Here is a 20,614-nt window from a genome sequence, read left to right as displayed (position 1 = left end):
TACAACAGTGTTTTATGAACTGAAGGTCATTTCAGGGAGGGAAACTCAGGCTATACACAAACACCTAAGATTCTACTTTCTTGTATGAGTAATGCCTATATGTATATTTGATATCATCATATATATTTGTTCATAAGCTACTATTTTTTCATATGATTTTGATATTTCCTACTATTTTTTTCCTCTGAGGCTATGTGCTACTAAATAAGTTTCAACAGAATAATTTCAGACCCTGTAACAGGATTAAATGTAATTGAAAGGAAGTTTGCTGAAAGAATAAACACATGAATGGTTAATTCTCCACACAGCTTTGATTTGCCATGGGAGAACAATCCGGTCTGCCCTCACAGCAATTATTTAAAAAACCCAGCCTAATAAAAAGAGAAAGTAACTACTAATGGTTCATTTTTTTTTTACAAGCACTGATTTGTAACATTATTAAAAAGTTAAAGGTATATTAAGTCATATGAATATATTTTTATCTTCATTTTGTGCATAATACTAGCTACTATACACCCAATCTAAGAGAGAAAAATACATTAGTTTAAACACATAGGAAATATTGATGTTCTGAAACTATTAAGGATCACTCAGCTTCCATTACAACAAACAAGCTACTCTGTGACTCCCAGGAGTTGCTGCTAAGCATATGGATGTGAAGAAGCAGACACTCACTTCCAGAATAAGAATTCAGTGCAAATTTCGTCTACATCACATTTATAAGAAGTGACCACTGAGACCAAATCTAGCACGTACGTCATTGGTCACATGTCTCAGGGTCTTGGGCATTAAGAGGCCCAAATGTGATTTACAAAAATTGCTACTTAGCCCTACCTTCATCATCCTGGACCTTTTGCATAAAATGTAAGGGCACAATGTGGAAGGTGGCATCTTCCGTAAAGTAGTTTAAGGGGATACGTACACAACCCCGTTTGTATGAATGAACCCTGATTTGTGTTGGCTTTTCTAGTTTGGGAAATGAAGTAAAGGATCATCATTATTCCATTACCAGTCAAGTCCTCTATGTCCCCATAGCTGGTCAGGAAGATATATAAAAATTTAGGAGCTCCCTGGAAATGCAAACAGCATGTTCAGTACCTGAACCAAGGTATTGAAGGAAGCAGCAGGTACAGTTTCTCTGCAGCCTTCAGCTCATCTCCCTGACACAGAAGCTGGGACTCTGTAGTTACTCAGTGAGCATCTGAGCATCTCTCCTTCAATAAAGGACCTTAGGATAGACAGCAGCTGTGTCTCAACTAAAGAAAGGCTCATGAAAATCAATGCAATGATAACAAAGCTATACTTGAAATGCTTGCCTTGCAAATATCTAGAAGATAAATGTGATGGTTAATTTTCATCATCAACTTCCCAGGATTCAGAGATGCTTAATTATGAGGAAAGCACAGCTTTCTAATATCTGTGTGTATATATCAACTTCCCAGGATTCAGAGATGCTTAATTATGAGGAAAGCACAGCTTTCTAATATCTGTGTGTATATATTAGGTGTATCTGTAACGATGTCTCCAGATGCAATTAGATCATGGGGGTTCCTAACACACACACAAAAACAAAATTGGATTCGGCCCTTAATAAATTATAATATTATGCTAAATTTGGACCTCTTAATGCCTAAGAACCCAAGACAAAAGACCTATGACATAAAGAATGGTGACGGAAGATAGGAGGCGGGGCTTTGTAGGAGAATGTAGGCTGCTGGAGGGGTGTCCTTGAGGGGTACATCTGGCTTCTCCCCGTGTTCCCCTTTTGCTCTATTCTGGCCACCACAATATGAACTGTTCTGTTCCACAATGCCCTCCCACTATGGACTGAACTCTTTGAAAACACGAGGCAGAAGAAGACCTCCCTCCTAAGATGTTTATGTCAGGTATTCTGTCCCAGCAGCAAGGAAATGAGCTAATAAGTGAAGTACATTAGGGATGATTGTATGTCACTTCTGTCACACACACACACACACACACACACACACACACACGCACACACAATCACACTAATAGAAACTTTCACTAGTAATGAAGATCTATTATCCACAAAATATTTAAATGCTATAGATGGTAAAGAAACTGATAGTTCCGCAGTCCTAAGCAACAGACTTTCAGACAAACTGTCCTTCACTGTATATGCCTATCTAGGCTTCCCCTAAGCCCAAGAACATAACAGACTCCTGTCCTCTCCCATCCTCACAGACAACACGGAAAGCCAAGAGCCACTATTCTATCAGTGAGCCAAGCCTTGGTTTTCAATGAGATAATGATCTATCCTGCATAATTATTGCACTAACACAATGATTCCTTGACAATGAACAAATAATGCTTTTCCTAATCTTGAGTAACAACATACATGCTACAAACGTCACACCAAATGACCCGGTAAGTACTTAGGAAGTTTCTTCAAATAGGGCAACCAGCATTTCAAATTGAGAGCTTTTCTAAAAGGGCATTGTACTAAGTGGCAAGCTTTAATTTAGCTCAGTATTTTGAGAACTTATTTTAAAATGTTTTATGGATCCCAGTCCGGTATTTTTTTTCTCCATTTCATATTTGGGGAATAATGTTTCTCTTAACCATGTGTTGTGCTGACGCTGTTGGGTTTGGCGTTAGGAAATAATTCTCTAACAGTATCAGTTTAATCTACTATTAGCTATGATATCCTCAGAGAAAATTAACAGCATAGATAAAGTCATGAATCCACCCTCTCAATCATACCTGTTTGAGAAAATCACCAGCAAAGAGTTAACTCACATGTTCTTTATCACAAAAGAAGATGTAGGGAGAATCATCCTGCCTTATCACATACATCACTCCTACAGATGGAAAATCAACTTTTCAAAGTGCTATTCAAATGATATGTTTGCATATTGTTGTAAGAACCATCTTCGACCAACCACACAGACGAGGGATTGCCTATATCCCACCTTATTCCTTAACTTCTATCCAGCACCACAAGGGACTTTTATTTCTGGCCTACTGGAGTACAGAAAGCTCTCCTAAGTACAAACTACTCCTCAATGATGCTTAGTCTACCTGTGGTGACAACGAACTATGAATTTTCTACAAAGACTCACCTGTTTGCTAACGCTGGCATGGAAAAACTGTCAAGAAAGGCAGAAGGAAAAGATGGGTCTGGAAAGGCAAGAAGATAAGAAAGCAGGAAGGAAAACACAAAAGATGGGGTTCTCTGAACAGCCTAAGGGATGCCCGTGTGGCATCCCTCATGGAAGAAGGAGGCTAACACCTGTGTGCTGCTGGTCCCAAGACTCAATTTAAACACTGGTCAACCTGGGTCCTATTTTGTTGCGCTATGTAGGTCTTGCTAAAACAAATATTGCATTTAATTTATTAAGTTATTAGCTGCCTACATAATTAAACATTCCGTCATATTTGATATTCCATAATATTGTATCAACATATGTTCAGTACTTATTTTAATGTACTTGAACTGATTTTTGGATCTGCTGCCTGAAAGGTGGTTTTAATAAAATATATGGGATTATTTGATGTTGGAATATTAGTCACAAAATACACTCAAGATGGTCTGCTATGCACACTTAGGTAGAAACCTATGCCCAGAAAAGTACATGGTTAAAAAAAAAAAATAAAGAGTATAAATTTGGAGGTTGAGTGCAGAGGCAGGAGACTGTTAAGAAATGAGAGGAAAGACGAAGCTACATTTCAGTTTCTTTAACTGCTGATTAAAAGTACTCAGATTAAAAAGTAAAGAGTAAGAACAAAAGGGAAAAATGATTTAAGGACAATCAGAAAGTTGAAGCCAGCTCAGCAAAGACCAAGACAAGACAGTGTGTTATACTATCAAAGCCATCAGCTGGGGATTTAAAACTGATCCAGGAAAGAAATGGAGTGGTAAGAGAAATGTAACCCTATCAAAATAGAGTAGCCATTACTTGTTTCAAAGAGTGGCCTCATCACGACTACGGATGCTTCAGACGTGGGTCTGGAAATGTGAGTCACACAGAGCATTCTTTAAACAGAAAGATACTGAACACCTTTAAAAATAGTCTGGGCAGTGGTGAGTTCAAAACCAGCCTGGTCTATAGAGTGAGTTCCAGGATAGCCAGGACTCCAGTGAGAGCCCCTGTCTGGAGGGGGGTTGAGGGGGTAGTCTGTTATACCTTTTAATTTCTTTATTTAAAAAAAAATTAAATGTATTATTTGTGAACATCACAGCTCACATATGGAGGGGAGAAGGGAGAGAATAACTCTGCGAAGTCAGTTTTCTCCTCCTCTAGGTCGGTTCTAGGATAAAAAGCAGATCACCAGGTTTGTGTGGCAAGAGCCTTTGCCTACTGAGCCATGTACCTAGGCCTGAATTATACTTTTTAACTAGTAATTTTAATTAAGACAATTAGAGATATCTTGTGCCCCCTGGAATATGAAGCCATTTTAAATAGCTAATATCGGTACCCAATTCCCCCAAAAGGATGTAAATTGGAAAAGCACCACTCTAAAATGGATCAAGAAATAAATCAAGTCTATCTAACTTGAAAGAGAATAATCAAAACATTCAATATTTCTCAATGCAATTTTTCAGACATTTCTGCATATAAAAATATCATTTGGAATATCTGCATTAGCACTGAAAATCAAAACAATAATAAGCCATTTGGCTTATGTTTATAGCCTTCATTTTCGACTACTTGTGTTTTTTTGTTTTTTTGCAATAAGTACTGATTTAAGTTTTGAAAGTTTAGGAGGGAATTCATTAGCAGTAGTTAATCTCTAATTTAAACTTAACCATATTTCTGGTGAGCATGAACTCCCTCATGAAAGGAGATGATGGCCCTTACAATATACATGGAATACTTTGAGCTATGAGTTGAATAAAAGTACCAGACTAAAATGATCTCTCAACATCACAAACATTACTGTCTAGTGAGAGGCAGGACAAACTGAGAAAATTAGCTGTGTCCTCAGGAAGCACAGCCAGCCTGAACAAGAAGTACGCGTGCAAGGCTGGCAACCCATGCCTAGCAGAGTTTGGAGAATTTACCATGCTGCTCCGATTTTGCCTAACATGTTATGCAAAGTAGACAACAGAACTGGCCAGATCATGTGGATACATCCTCTGAGGTCTATCATTTACAAAATCTTACATGAACTTACTATAGTTTGGAAAACATTTTTAGACTTATTTATTTTGTTTCATGTATATGAGTGTTTTGCCTATAATGTGCATCACATACATGCCTGGTGTCTGAAGAGGTCAGAAGAGGGTATCCTGGATTTAGAGTTATGGATGGTTGTGAACCATCATGTGGGTGCTCAGAACCAAACCCAAGTCTTTTGCAAGAGCAACAAGTCACCTTCAGTGATAAACCAACTCTCTTGCCTATTTGGAAATATTTTAAATGAAGCTTTATATTTAATATGTAGAAAAATGTAAGAAATTATTCGACACCAATTTGGCTAGGTTTAGAATCACCTAAGAAATGATGAGACACACCCAGGGATATCTGAGAGGACATATGCCGGTTAACTGTGGTGGGAAGAGCAATGGTGAGCAGTCCTGTCCAGTGGGCTGGGGCCCCAGATGAAGTAAAAGGTGAAAAATGGAAAAACAAAACAAAACAGTAGAGCAGCAGCTTTTCCCCTTTCCGCTTTCTGGCCTGCATTACATGGGGCTCTCTTCTTAATTCCTTCATATATATATACCTTCATATAGATATATATATATATCTTTGGGTATTAAAAGAACTATTTAAAGGTACTGATTTATAAAAGTCACTGTAACTAATGACATAAAGGAATGACTCCCTTCAGATAACAGATTTTACTAGCCTGTGAAATTTCAATGATAAACACATGAATACAAACATCTTCCTTAGACTCCCTAGAGAAAGAGAAGAAAAAAAGCTTTCGCAGTTTATTCAAAAGAAGCTGTTGAAAGGTCACAGCGCAAAAAGGTGAAGCACAGCAGCACATAATGTCAGTCTCCCCTCCCCAGTTTACAAACACAAACCACAGTGAATTTCTGTTCAATGGAGTGGTGATGTAGAAATAAGCAATTCACCTGCCAGTTTTTCTAACAGGAATTTTTATGTGCAACATAAACCAGCAAGAATATTGCTCACCTTCAAATAAATTGCCAAGAGTGATGCTGGGGCACAAACAGTCCATTTAAATCATTTACTGAGTATTTGCTTAAAGCCCTACGTGGCTCTGAGCAAGAGGCTCCCTCTTTTAAACTCAGGAAGCTTGGCACCCATAAACTCAACGACATGTGACTAAGATCATAAATTAGTATTAAATTGGCTTCATTCCAAGGATGTACAGATGGTTCAACATATCCGAATTGATCAAAATAATACACCATATATCCAGAACCAGGCACATGCATCACAATATTGTCCCAACTGATGCAGAAAAAGCCTTTGACAAAATTCAACATGACTTTAACATAAAAGCTCTAAAGATACTAGAAACAAAAGGCGTATGCCCCAATGTAACAAAGGCTAATTATGACAGACCAATGGTCAACACTATACTGAACATGGGAAAAGCGGGAAGCTATTGTGTTTTCTGAGAAAATTTTCACCTTAATGGCTGTTATTTTCCATGTTTTTCTTTTAGGTTTTACAGTTTTCTCGGGGTCACTTAGGATTTATTGGGGGAATACAAAAGGAAGACAGATCTGAGAGAGATTAAAACTTTGACTCCATGAGCTAGCAGGGAAGTAGAGAGGCAGTGAAGATGGGAAGTTACTGTGGGTGCCAGGGAAGATGCAAACCAAAACAATGGTATTCTTTGCTAAGCAAATAGCATCACAGGATCAAGCCTATTTCTAACCACAGTGATCCTTCCTTATCCACACAGAATGTTCTAAATCTTCCAATGGATGCCTAAAATCACAAATAGCACCGTCACAGTATAATTTCTTCCCTCTATATGAATACCTTTGACAAAGCTTGACTTACAAGCTGTCTACAGTGAGATTTACAATAACATTTTAGGTAAAATAACTACAGCAATATCCAGTAATAAAATCCCCAGCATGACTACTACTGAGCTTTGAGGGCATTAGTATATGAAGCAAGGCTTACTTAAACATAAGAGAAGGGTAGAAACCAGGTAAGAGGGAGTGATGCACCTCACCACTCTCCTCATTCAAGCAGTAATCTGTGCTTGTGCTTTCAAGTGCTCACATGGTGACCACTATTTCCGGTGGTATTTTGATCTCAGTGGAGCCACGCCCCTTCTATAAACCTAGTGTGCATTTTCTTTTGACTCCCAGACATTCCACCAACTACTTCAGTCCTTGCCCCACACCCTTCTCTTGAGTCAAGTCTTTCTTTCAAATTCATTCTCCTACTCTCTAAAGCCCCTTCTTGCCATTCCTACCTCTAAATTGTTGGTTTGAAGACCCCCAACTCCCTCAATTAGATTATGGAGGTAGTTTTTTTAATGAATCTCCCAGCCTAACCTTTCTAACTGGAAAATCCATCTGTTAGCTCCCTGCTTAAAATCCTTTCATTATATGCCACTGCTTTACATGATAATAGCAAGCACTATTTTTTACTTCCTACTATTTCCTATTTGCCAAGGGGTTTATAAAGTGTATTTTAAGCATATTATATGGGAAAATTGGAATTGATATCCAGGTGATCAGGCTCAGTTCTGTGATTTCTTCCAGACAAAGACAAATTCTTTAATATTGCGTTTTCCTTTGGGTTCTAAATCCTACTTGTCAACCCTTACCTCATGCTACAGCCTTTCTGACTATACTCTAACCAAACCAAAACCATGCATATCCCTAGAATTGTATCCTCTTCTACCCAGACTGAATCCACCTTCATTTCCAGGGTCATGTTCATCCTCAGGCAACATTAGCTGCCACATATCAATGACATAGTCAAGATTTTATAATCTCACAATACTCTGGTTGACTATGTCGTATTATATTCTATACTGGATCACTGTTTATCACCTATTCCTTTTAACAAATTCAAAGTGACTAATGCAAGGACTCCATTTCTCATATTGTTAAGGCATTGCCTAAAGTACTGAGTAAAAAAAAAAAAACAGTTACAAGAATGAATTATCACTCAAGAAATGGTCAGTGCACCCAGCACATGGGGGTCACACAAAAATGCAAGAAACTTAACTGGACACACCGTTTTAGGCAATCAAGGTCTTGCACAAGCAACTTACTGCTGCAATAAAAGAACAGCCTCGGAGGTTTTCAAACAGGGGTGGGGGGCAAATTAATGTGAAAAAATAAAGAGTAGAATGTGATGAAGGCTAAGAGGCTGGAGACAAGTAAAAAGTCCACAAGAAAGCTTCGGGAAGTAAGTGCTCACACTGAGAACAGCTGATTTCCATAAGCTAACAAACACCCCACTTTCACTGCTCTCTATTCTCACTGTTGCCTGTTTAAATCCTTCCATATGAATCATTTTATTATATTTTGTATCACCTCAAAAAATTAGCAAGGAAAAGGAATTTTATGTCTAAAGCTCAACAGTAAGTAGGTCAGAGCCGAAGGTTCCAAGAACAGCCATGCAAAATACTAAGACTGCCCCCCACCCCACCCCCCACTCCCCCAAAACAGAGTGAGGACAGGGAAGGCAGGTGGTGGAGACTGAGCACTCAGAAGACAAAGAGGGAGAAATGGGCCAGAGTGCAATAGGGACTTCACTCCAGATACTCATGAGCAGGCCAGTCCAGGGCACAGCCTGGCGAGATTCGGATGTGACTGCTGTCTGTGGCCCCAGAAGCCCTTCACAGAAAGTACTCGACAGGCTTCCGTGCAAAACTGTTCCTTACAAAGTCCGGCTCAAGTTCCTATTTCTGCTTCTCTGAGAACGACCTTCTGGTTGTATCCACGTGTGATGGATGGATGAATTGGCCAGCCTCTGAGGGTCACCAATCCCATTCATGAGGGACGACCCTCATGACCTAATCACATTCTAAACGTCTGACATCTTAATGCGATCACTTTGTATCTGTGACATCTACATAAGAAGCGTCCAGGGGAGGCTAGGCTTGGCTGCAGCCCCTCTGTCTGGGAGAAGGTAGACAACGTCTAAGGCTGCGGGATGAGCAGTTGTTTCAGCACAGTTCTTGTGGCTGGAATTTTGAAGGGTCCGTATTTTTACATACAATATGTAAATTTTCCATTTTAATTTTCTGTTCCCCAGCACACTTTTAATTTATATTTTAGAAATTTTTATACATATATATATATGGTATGAATACATGTCATATATGTAATTTAAAAAAACAAAAAACAAAACCAGAGACCAGCTCACAGTCAAACACTATATGCTGACCAGCTTTCATGATGATGCTCTGGCTCCATCTTTTAGCAGAGAGGTACAGTTCCCGTGACTGCTTCTTCACCTGTTGCTAACATGTCGGTAATAAACACTTTGTTTTTAATTGAGATGGCAAAGTTGTAATAAACTATTTATCAAATTAGTAAATCCTGATGACTCTTAATTGATCAACATGATAGACATATTTACCACAGTGGCAAAAACTCAGAATCATTTAGAACCTGTCTTCTCTTTCATACTCACATGCTTAAATACAGTATTTATATATTTGGTAGTAATGGTTTTATAAGGAAAAAAAATTGCCAGATCAACCTTTCTAATGTGAAACAGTAAGAAAGGCAAAATTCCTTCTGTTAAAAGCTATGAAACTTTCCTTTCACACAATGATTCACGCGGGCTCTATAAAAATCCTCTCAAGCTATCAGAACCCGATCACCTTACAAACTGTGTGTGTGTGTGTGTGTGTGTGTGTGTGTGTGTGTGTGTGTGTGACTTCTCAGTTCTTATTCTCAGCAAGGAGACCGCACAGAAAGGATAAAACGATGGTATGGAAAGTTACCATCTCCTCTCCAGTTGGACTCTCTATTGCAGAGTTATTGCTTCCATGTGTTTAAAAAGGAAGGAAAAAAAAGGAAAGAACCCTCTAAGCAACCACAATCCCTAAAATTTTTGGCGCTCTTATTGAATATTGAATCCAGAGGGGGGGGAACTATTTTTTATTATCACACAATTATACCAGAGTCAGAGATTTGTCATTATGGGAATGTGCGGGAAACTAATAAAGGTTGATTTCTAGAAGGTTTACAAGGATCACACTATGTATCTAAAGCTGTGAAAGTGCCTCCGACTGTTTGGTCTTAACATTTGGATGTGTAATTACTGTGTCCCCGGGCACCAGATTCACAATTACATAAAACAACTTAATCTGGGGGGAATTAAAAGGGTCGAAGTTAATGCTTCTTTTGTACAGTAAAGATACTGTTTTTGAAAGATCTGTAGTAATACGAAGCTGAGGAACAAACACAATACAAAACTCATTTTCTGAAAACAATGAAATTGTGGCTCAACGTCACAATGAGGAGGTCAAGGAATTACTTAAAATCTATAGTCTTTGCCCTTCTACACATGCCAGGGTTCAAATGTAAGATTTCCAGGACCTCAAGTTTCAGCGTGTGCCAAATGAAAGGAGAGGGCGAAAAAGTTCCCGCACCCCAAAGTGAGAACAGATGGAAATGTAGAATTGGATGGGGAGAGACAGGGATGCTTTGAGGGAAGGACCACGAAATCGCTCCCAGTGGGGGGCAAACATACCAGACCTCAGCTGCTTCTGCCTCCCCCTTCACGTCCAAATTAAATCCAATGTTCTTGATTAAATATTTTCCTTTCATTCTTATCAGCATTTCTCAATACACAGAAATTTTAGAAGGGGCTATTAATAAATGTGTGAATGATTTCTACAGACTCAACATAAGGTAGTCATTTCTCTGGTGAATTTAGCATTATTTCACAATAAAACTATTTACAATAATGTTAATAATAATATAAGGGGCTGTATGAGGAAGAAGAAACAGCTCTGAAGAGTGAAGATGTGTACTCTAAATGTCTCGCCTGATCAAAGAGCCATCTGCTGTAAATTAAAGTTATGTAAATAAATTAGGACTATAGTTTATACTCATTCTTCTCATATTTTATTGCTATAACTAAAAATAATCTTTCCATAGTAATGTCAACAATACCATGCTATTATTGTCAAGGTGTTTTGTAGCACACTCTGATGCTTCTAAAAATATCAATTATAAAACTTAAAAAGCTATTTTTGTATGGTGCTCAAGTCTCAGTGTTTTTTTTTTACTTTGATTATGAGTAATAATTTAAAATATAAGTGAAACATTTTCAGATTCCCAAGAATTTTCAGAGTTTTGTGTATTTAAAAACAGTAATTTTACTGTTTTATAACTATTCTCTTAAGACATTATTTTATAAGCAATTTTAAAGAATTAGCCAAGAGTTTATAAAAAGCTGCCATGTGTGTCCCACACAATAACATGTGGGTTGCAATGCTGTAACTTAAACATTTCATATAAAACTCAGGATTCTTTGATACAATGAAAACAGGATATTTTAGTGAGGAGTGACCAAGTCCAGAGCACATTCTCATCTACAGTTTCAAGCTGCTTCCCCCAGCGACAATGAAAACCTTTTCCTCGGACATTTCCTTTGTCCTCTGCCCAGAAAGTTGACTTTGAACACCATATCCCTATTTTATCTTTTCTAACCTTACAAGGTCCACACATCAAAAAGAAATGTAGAGGTATGAATCACTCCAAGTGGTGAAAGCAACTATAACTCACTTCAGGGACTTCATTGAAAACAACCCACAGCACTGGCAACCTGATCCAGGTTTCACTGGCGGGAGGCTGAAGAGCGTCCACCTCACTTAGCTGGACGCATGCATAAAGCAATTGCTGAAATCACTTCGACTTATTTTTAAACATTACTTCTAAAAAGGAAAAAGCTCACATCTCCAGCTTCCTTTTTTTTTTTTTTTTTTTTTAACCAATAGGAAAAAGCAATAAGATTTATTTAGATTCACTTTCTGTATTCTGGGTTTATGCAAATAAGGCTTGAATTAAGACAAAACAAAATTCTAATTACCCAAAGCATTAACTACAAACCCCCTACAAATTTTACAATATTACCTAATTCACCTGGTAGTTCACTAGTTGAATGATTTCTCTTCTGAAGCAGACAATTTTATAATGAATTCAAATTTTCTATGTTCCTCTTGGGGCTGAAGGACTCTCAGAAAAGACTGCATATTTATTCTCTGAGCATTGACTCAAAATTCCTGGGCTAGTTCAAGATCTTTCCCGTCTTTATCAGGCTGTCAGTCACAGCATTTTAATAACAAACAGGAATCTGGTTAAAAAGGGAACCAATAGCTGAGGCTATTGTGTCAGGTGAACACCTAAGGAGCTACGGTCAATCTGTGGGCACCGGGGCGTGGTACCAGCTGCCTTGCCTTGCTGCCTTCATGCTATGGTACAAATACAATTACACAGTGGGTAATCTCTCTGTCAACTTCTAATACCATAAATCATCTCACAGTTTCAGGACCTGACTGGGGCACACTCTTTGTGATCTTTGGTCCTGGCAAGCTGCAATGGCAGTGTTTAAACTCCTAACCCTGTGTTCTGAAATGAGGATTTGCTAATGTATTCTTGGGGCCAGAGAGTCATTTTTCCATAAACATGAGTCCACATAAGAGACACTAGATTAGATCATCTTTCTAAATCCATTCCAGTCTGAAAACTGTATTAGACTCTACGGCAGCCTACCAATAGAGACCACATTTTAAAAGCAAGCTCGGGGGGAAGAAATTTTTATAAAGAGATACAAATTCCAAGTCCAACTACCTTCTACTAGTTTTCCTTGTACAATTATATGCAAATGACATTTGGGATAAGCCATGAGATTATGCAAGCAGTGGGTTTGTCAGGGTTCCTATCCACAGCAAATGTTCTGCTCCTGGAGGCTGCAGTACACTAATACAGAGTTATCAGGAGTCAGAAAGTGCAGTTTCTTTTTGCCAATTCTGCCTCTGGCTTGAAACAACATCTTGGTATTACAGTGATTATTCCTGGAGCCTCATTCTTAAAAGATTTGGTACATTATATTACTCAATAATTAGGGTATAATGCAAACCAAGTATTTGTGATACTTAAACGGTATTGAGTAAACAGAAAAACAAAACATTGACCAACGTCAAATAGTCACTTTTTTCAACCTTTCATATAACTGTATAGATGATGTACAGTTTTATTTTCATTGAATATAATTATTTAGATTTAGTTTTTAAAATATTTTGTTCAAATCCGTTTCATACTATTATTTTAAAAAGTCTATGTAATATAACTAACTAGCACATGAACTATTTTACTGGAAAAAGTCATTTGCTGATTAAAAATTTAAAATTAATTTACAACATGATTCTTTCACTGTAATGTCTATGAAACCATTAACCCCACACTTGTGCATTTTCTACTAGGTGTATTTTAATAATTAAAGAATCATGGTATCAGAAAACAGAAGAAAATCATTTACAAAATTTAAAGATATTCTGAGTTTAAAATGCATGTAGTTTATATTGTGATTACTTAGTTTTTAAATTTAAAAATAAAATTCCTTCACATTGTACATATTTATGACACATGCATGAATAAAAAAAGTTTAAATAAAATTCACTTGAAAAGAAGTTTATGGGACTTTCCACGTTACACAGTATCTTATGTGAACATTTTAAAAATGAAAGTGTTTATTTCTCAAGTTCCACACACTGATTACTAATTAAACTGATAAATACTTTTTGAAATTAGCTACTTTTGACAGATTTAAGGGTTAGTACTATAAATTTCTAAGATGAATTTCATAACCAACCTATTTCATAACAATACTAAGTTTTATTACAAGGGGATGACTAGGTTGATATGTAAAAAGAGTTCCCTTTCCCCGTTAAGGTAGCAAACACAGCTTATTTTATTCATCTCATTTTTATTCTTCCATAAAGGATTTTTCCACTTTGATTAATTTAAATTTTCTTCTGTGGGGATATAATTACACCCTTAGCTGAAGGACAGTACAGTCTCAACGGGAAATGTACATATTCCAAAAGTTCATATTTCAGAATTTGGCGATAAGCAATCTTTCCTTCCAGAGCAGACACGCACAACCGCACAAGTGTTCGGTCGGCGCTGTGTTACTCTACCTGGACTGTGGAGCTGATCTCAGACGCAAAGCCGCCGGTCAAGGGAGCCTCGTGACTGATCAGCAGTCGCCCCGTCTTGATCACAGACTGAAAGAGAAAAGGGGAACCTGATGTTGAAGAGAATACATATTTTAAGCATATGATGGCGTTTTCATTTGCTAATAAAAAACAAACTGCTTAAATTCCATAAATAAAAAGCAGTAAGCTGATCTTATGTTTAGTAAGTTATTACAAATGGCTTTCAGAAAATTGGGTGGATTTTCGCACTGTCAAGAAATTTTAATGTAGCTTATAATCTTAGCATGAAAGAAAAATGAGATTTATAACTCCATATAGTATATAATTTAAAACTCATGCCTATTTTATAGGACTTTTTTGTTACAAGTGAATAACTGTTTCATATGTCCATATCTTGGTCTGATTTTTCCATCTTTTTACTTAAGACTCGAAATGCTTTTTGGGTTGGGGGCATATGACATGTAAGTCCATATACAACAATAGTCTTAAGAAACATTGGTTGTGGAAAAGGGAAAACACCAAAGCAGTATGAAAACACCATTGTGAAGGAAAAAGAAGAGCCAGTACATCCTTGAGAGGCTTGCCAGTAAGAAGTCACTCTGGAAATGAGGGGTTACGACCGTCTTCATAACGGGCTCTAAAATCTGGTTAATGAACCCAGTGCCACATCAACATGAAAAGTGTCACAATGACATAATCTCAGTGGCTTACAATGGGCATGATAGACAAGGTACGAACATAAATCAAAAGGTGTGGCTACAATATCACAGCAGAATGCCGGCTGTGTTGGAAGGAAAAACTACTAAAATTTACAAGTTACTGCTTCAAATACATTAAATCATATTAGCAGAGAAGAGGTAAGTTCTTTTCTTGCCATCAATGTTATTACTCCTCTCAAAAAAATGTACTATTTTATGAATTTTAAATGAAATCTTCAAGCAAAAGACATATGTCTAAAAGAAAAGATTTCACTCAACCTGGACAATTCTGGTCTAGAATTCAAAGAGAATGACAGCAACTTCCATCAGCAGATGGTAAGCCTCAAGATCTGGGCAGTTATTAAGTAGTGACTGAAGAACAGAAGGTGTAAGAACACCATTAAAAAAACAAAAATATGAAGAACTGGCATTTGGCTTTCTATGGCTGTCGTAATTTGACATTTTTAAAAATCACAATTAAACTTCAATGTGCTGGGCTAGAAATGATGGCATACATTCTAAAATAGAGAAAATAAAAACAAATATATTTTTAAAATACCCTCTAAGAGATGTTCCTGCCTTGGTTAATCAGCTTGAACAATCCATTTGCTGGACAGATCTCTGAAAGCTCTGCGACACAGAGTCCTGCCAGTGTAACACAACCAATGAAGCAGCTAACAGCACCCAAGCCAGATGGTGTAGGTTAATGTCTAACAGGTCGGAATGAGAGACTTCCCTAAACATGCTGCTCTTATCCTAAAACTCCATACAATGTACTAGTCCTTTATAACTCAGGTTGGGGCCTATTCAAGATCAAATAACAACATTTAGAATGAACATTGAAATCCAGCAAGCAATCAGAGCAAATAGTCTATATGGTTCTAGCAACCTATAGAGCCAAAACTCTAAGGTGGGGGGAGGTGGAGATATATATATATATATATATATATATTCATGTATAGAGGGAGAGAGAATAGATAAGTAGATAATAGATGGACGGAGAGAGAGAGAGACAGAGAGAGAGACAGAGAGAGAGACAGAGAGAGAGACAGAGACAGAGAGATATCATATATGTCTATGATGTAAGAGAAATAATAGAGAAATGTTTTCAACTCCGATAGTTCAAGCAGCATGATATGCAAATATACAAAATCAAGACCTTCTGAGCATCCCTCAGGAAGAAAATGGCTACACAAATGCACCTCCACACCACAGAGTACTGTGGAGCCACAGAAAAGATTGACAACACGGAAAGATGTCCAAAGTCAATTAGAAAAATAAGCAACTTCAAAGATGATAGCTCATTTTTGTGAAAAGTGATGAGACACATACCCTTTTAAAACATGTATGTTATTAGAAATATTCCTTCTACATGATCACTGTTTCTCCTGAAAAACGGTAGGTAAGGAGGCACATACAAGGGATTTCAAACACTATCTTACATAATTAGGTTATTGAAAGTATTCTCAGTAAGTCTAAATAATTAAAAATAAAGGCCCATGAATTAATGCAAAATTGACAAATCACTATGTTCATAATTTCCTAAGAAACAGAAATGTTTTAAATAATATCTGAAGATTCCCTTCAAAAACAGAGGAACCCTTGGGTCACAGACCACAGGAACAAATAGTCACATTAAAATCGCTGGAAGTCAGCCTCCACCTGCCACCTTCTTGGTTTCATGCAGAACCATACAAAGCTCCTTGCTGAGCATCCTTCAAGGCAATGGACCTCAGACAGAATGACTGACAGCCCATTGGTGTGAGAGGGTCAAGTCAGATATCTCTGTCTGTGCCTAACATAAAAATGTGCTGTCATTCTCAGATAAAGGATGTTGCTATCAGAACTGTAGCAGCAAGTCCAGAAATTCCTGAAGCACCAAGAACTAGAGGGCAGGTGGAACAAAACATAGCCTTACTTCGGATGTGTGGAGATGCCCACTTGCACTCCTACACGTAAAAGAGAGCATGCAAAGAAGAGGCACACAGAAACATTATTAGAATCACAATTATCATAGACACCACCAGGGCCCCTGCTCTGAGCCACGGATTTTGTGCCCACTATTTCACTGAATTTGGAAAGTATTCAAGTTTCATTTTTTTTTTCATGCTTAAAACTATCTCTGATCCCTGGAAAGCATCTACATGTATGAAGAAACACTGCTGTTTTCTGCCATGTTCCCTAGGAATTACCATCTATTTGATTGTCTGAATACAGTTCAATTGTTTCATGAGGTAGAACAGAAACTCAGTGTGGCATATGCTTTTCATCATTCACATTTTTAGTTTGCTATGACTCCTAAATTGTTTTTTCTGCTCCAATTATTATTTTCACTTTATTAATATTGTAGTCAATATTGAGATCACTCCAAATTTATAAAACAGAATTCTATCATTTGTGGTTCAATTAAATATCTGTTAAAATCAAGTTTAATTTTCAATGATCATACATACACCTAGGCAAACTTTAAAATGTAGAACTGCCTAGAAATTTCTTTACAAAATTGGTACTTTCCTGAACTCCCTTAAAATTAGTATGGTGTTTTCCAAAGGTGGTTGCTATTAACTTTTTAAAAATACAAAATGATAGACATAAATACTAATACTTTTCTTCTAAAAAAAAAGAGAAGCTTAAAGTTTTAAGTTGTCAAGTTCCCATCTAAGATAAGTACTTCTCCGTTTAAAAAAATTAAAGTGTTCAAACAACGTTTCAGTATGAAAGCTAAACCAATCAAAGCCAGGAAAAATCACATAGGCTGGATTTTCCAGTTCCTGCTTCCTCAACTTTTTACCACTAAAAACTGCCCCTGGGTTATGGTCTGTGGCACAAGGGGCTCCGCTGAGTCAGAGGCAACAAACGCCACCAGCACAGGCTAAACCAATTAAAGATTAGGACTGTGAAAAGCTTCTCCGTGTTTTTCTCCACATTCCAAAAATAGGAGACTCTGTTCCTCGCCTGGTAAAACCTTAAAGGCTGCCCCCCAAAAGGTTACTCACCATTTCAAGCTCTTTTACCAGACACAGGCAGCCTCCTGTCACAGGAGAGGCAAGCAAAATGGGGACATGAGAGGTAACAGATAAATACGATGCCCTGTTGTGGTGGAACCCTAGTTTGGGAATCCATGGCTTTTCCCCACCTGCTAAGCTCAGCCTAAGCATCTGTAGGAATGGGGAGAAGCTCAGCCTATCTATATACGACAGCTAACACAACGGTCTGAACTTAGGAGACGCTCCAAACAAGCCAGACCAAACTCCATGAAAACAAATGTTTAAAGACACTGCATGTCATCTTTGTACACTCATACGATTATAAAATCCATTTTTAGATAACCTAGAAATACACCTTAGCACATCCTGCCATGATCTGAAGAAAAACTCCAAGTTAATGGAATTTTAACATACCTTTTATCTGTTGATTTAAAGCAATTTTTAGCTATTAGAGTAAAGCATAAAATTCATACCTATACACAGGTCCCCTGTGGTGTGTCACCCATGCAGGCTAACGTCACTTTAGCAACAAGATACCACTCGCTGCAGAGCTAAGCTGCACTCCACGAAAATGGTCACGCAGACGCTGGCTGCCCAAATGCTGGACATATGTTTTAGTGAATGTAGCCTTTAAAGATTTCACACAATCCAACCGGGAAAACTATTAAGCTGTCATTCCAGGGGAAAACGATACAGACAGGCAGACCATTAAGTTTGCATATGCTTGGAAGTACAACATCAGCATTCAGAACGCAGTGTGTGTGCATGCATGCGTGTGTGTGTGTGTGTGTGTGTGTGTTATTTCTTAAATTCTATAGCAAAAATTCTCCCTAGAGACAATTCAAGCACCAGCACCAAGGTGAGCAAGATATTCAAGTTGGCAAGATACAATAAGAATATAATATTCTGGATAGGCAATTTATCAACTTCTATCCCTATAAAAATGAGGACCACAAATGAAACACCAAAGCTAGCCTTCAACAGTAATCACAATGATTGGCAAAGTCACAACATGTTTCACTTATGGAACACGTTACTCAGTAATTACGCAATCTAGAATTTGTTAAGGACACAGTATTGATGAGCTTCAAATATCAATGGGAATGAATTAGGTAAGTATTTTGAAACATTTTCATGTGTAGTAGCCAAACACATCTCACAGAGGGGGGAAAAAAAGGAACACACAATTAGTCACAGGCTGACAAATGTATCACTAGATGCCTGGAGACCAGTATTTATCAGCATGCCTGGTGCACATGACTGGACCACTGGCCAGTGTTCCACTGGAGAAATACCAACACTAAAAAGAGCCATCGAGAGCTCTAGGGAGAGTTCTGAAAAGTCCATTTTGGCAAAGACAGTGCTGGCAGGGCTACAAATATTTCATATTGTAGGAAAGTAGTGTAAACCGAGAAAAACTGAATCCCTGCGGCTTTGTTGCCCCTGTGGGAAAGGAGGTAAAGGAACAGGGAGAAAACAATGACCGCTGAACAATATCCAGGAGGAAGACACGAGAGGACTCCCCACCCCCCCAACGCACTGGTGTGAAATATGCAGACACTCTCCATGGTTCACACTCTCCTCCACTCTTTTGAAAACCACAGTGGAAATCTCGAAGAACTAGAAAAACGACTTTGGCAAAATTACGAGTGTCCATGACTCTAAAAGCTACTTCACAATGCTTTCGGTAAGCCTGCTGGTGCCAGTCGGCCTTTACCTCTGCAGTTGGCTTTTACATTGCCCTCTCAGCCCAAAGCATGTGAGCCGCGGGCTACTCTGAGAACATGAGCCATGTTCTTCCACCTCTGCCTTTCCCTAAGCCACCAGACATTCTACCCTCTCTGGAGACCATCTCTCCAACCCTGACTGGTCCCCACAATAAGCTAGACTTCCTCTTGCTTTCAAGTCCCTGGTACTATTTTCTCGGTTTATTATCAGAGTTTTCCATTTGACAATAATACTAGGACCTTTCATAAAAACCTAAAACCAGGATATAGGGGTAAGCCTCAAAGACCAGGACGCAAGTAGCATACATTGCTATGTCCCTCTTAAAAACATTACTGATTTACTTCACAAACCCCCTGCAGCTGTCCTAACCCAACACACCATGCACTAAACCCGAGTCGGAACATAGTGCATGACACATTATGCATTCAACTGAGCTGATACACTCATTTAATGTTGTTTGGGGAGACATACATAGCTTATTAAAGTATAAAATTTTTTATGTTGGACTTTTGTGTTTTGAGTTTTGTCGTTTGCTTTTGAGAAATGTTCCTTTTTACTGAGGAAGGAGTTCTATTCTACCTCCTCCCACAAATGCTAACTCACTCATTCGACACCATGAAATTCACTATGCAATATTCTGTCTCTAACCAAAATATGTAACGCACAGCTGCAGCTGAGTTTGAGGGTGTTCAGCAGACTGTATTGTGTTGATTTTAAGTATATGAGCAGAGTGACTCCCACTCCGAACCCGACAATGCTCTAATCTCTTAAGGAGTCCTGCTGTCAGAAAGGTAGTGGAAGGAAATCCTGAAAACAACCCTCCAATGGCCTTAATCCTAGAAGCCTAATGGCCAACCCATCCTGCCTGTTTCCTACTCCAAGCAAAATACATTTCTGTTTTGATGCGCCTTTTTATAAATGCACAGTTACAGCCAATATACCAACACGGGGCTGGTGCTAAACACAAGTTTCTCCTTCCACTTGACAAAAGATCACGATGAGGCAAAGGCGCTGTCCTGGACTCGTGGATATTTTTAGATATGCAGGTAAGTGTGGGGATGGATGTACGTAGTGCAGCTTTAAAGCCTCTTATTGTAGTACATTCAT

The 20,614-nt window shown here is 38.1% G+C and overlaps 1 protein-coding gene across 2 annotated transcripts in view; it reads right to left on the bottom strand.

The window, feature by feature from the left end:
• The window catches only part of Bckdhb (branched chain keto acid dehydrogenase E1 subunit beta), a 185,707-nt gene that overhangs the window by 44,499 nt on the left and 120,594 nt on the right, over positions 1 to 20,614 (bottom strand). For both annotated transcript variants that reach the window (XM_059267042.1, XM_059267041.1), the window contains exon 9: positions 14,077 to 14,163. In XM_059267042.1, the coding sequence (XP_059123025.1) occupies positions 14,077 to 14,163 (87 nt within the window). The remainder of the gene's footprint in view (positions 1 to 14,076; positions 14,164 to 20,614) is intronic.

This window comes from Peromyscus eremicus, chromosome 7 (assembly GCF_949786415.1).
Source record: "Peromyscus eremicus chromosome 7, PerEre_H2_v1, whole genome shotgun sequence".
NCBI classification, from domain to species: domain Eukaryota; kingdom Metazoa; phylum Chordata; class Mammalia; order Rodentia; family Cricetidae; genus Peromyscus; species Peromyscus eremicus.
Note: the sequence above shows the minus strand (reverse complement) of the source record. Positions and strands in the feature narration are given on the sequence as shown.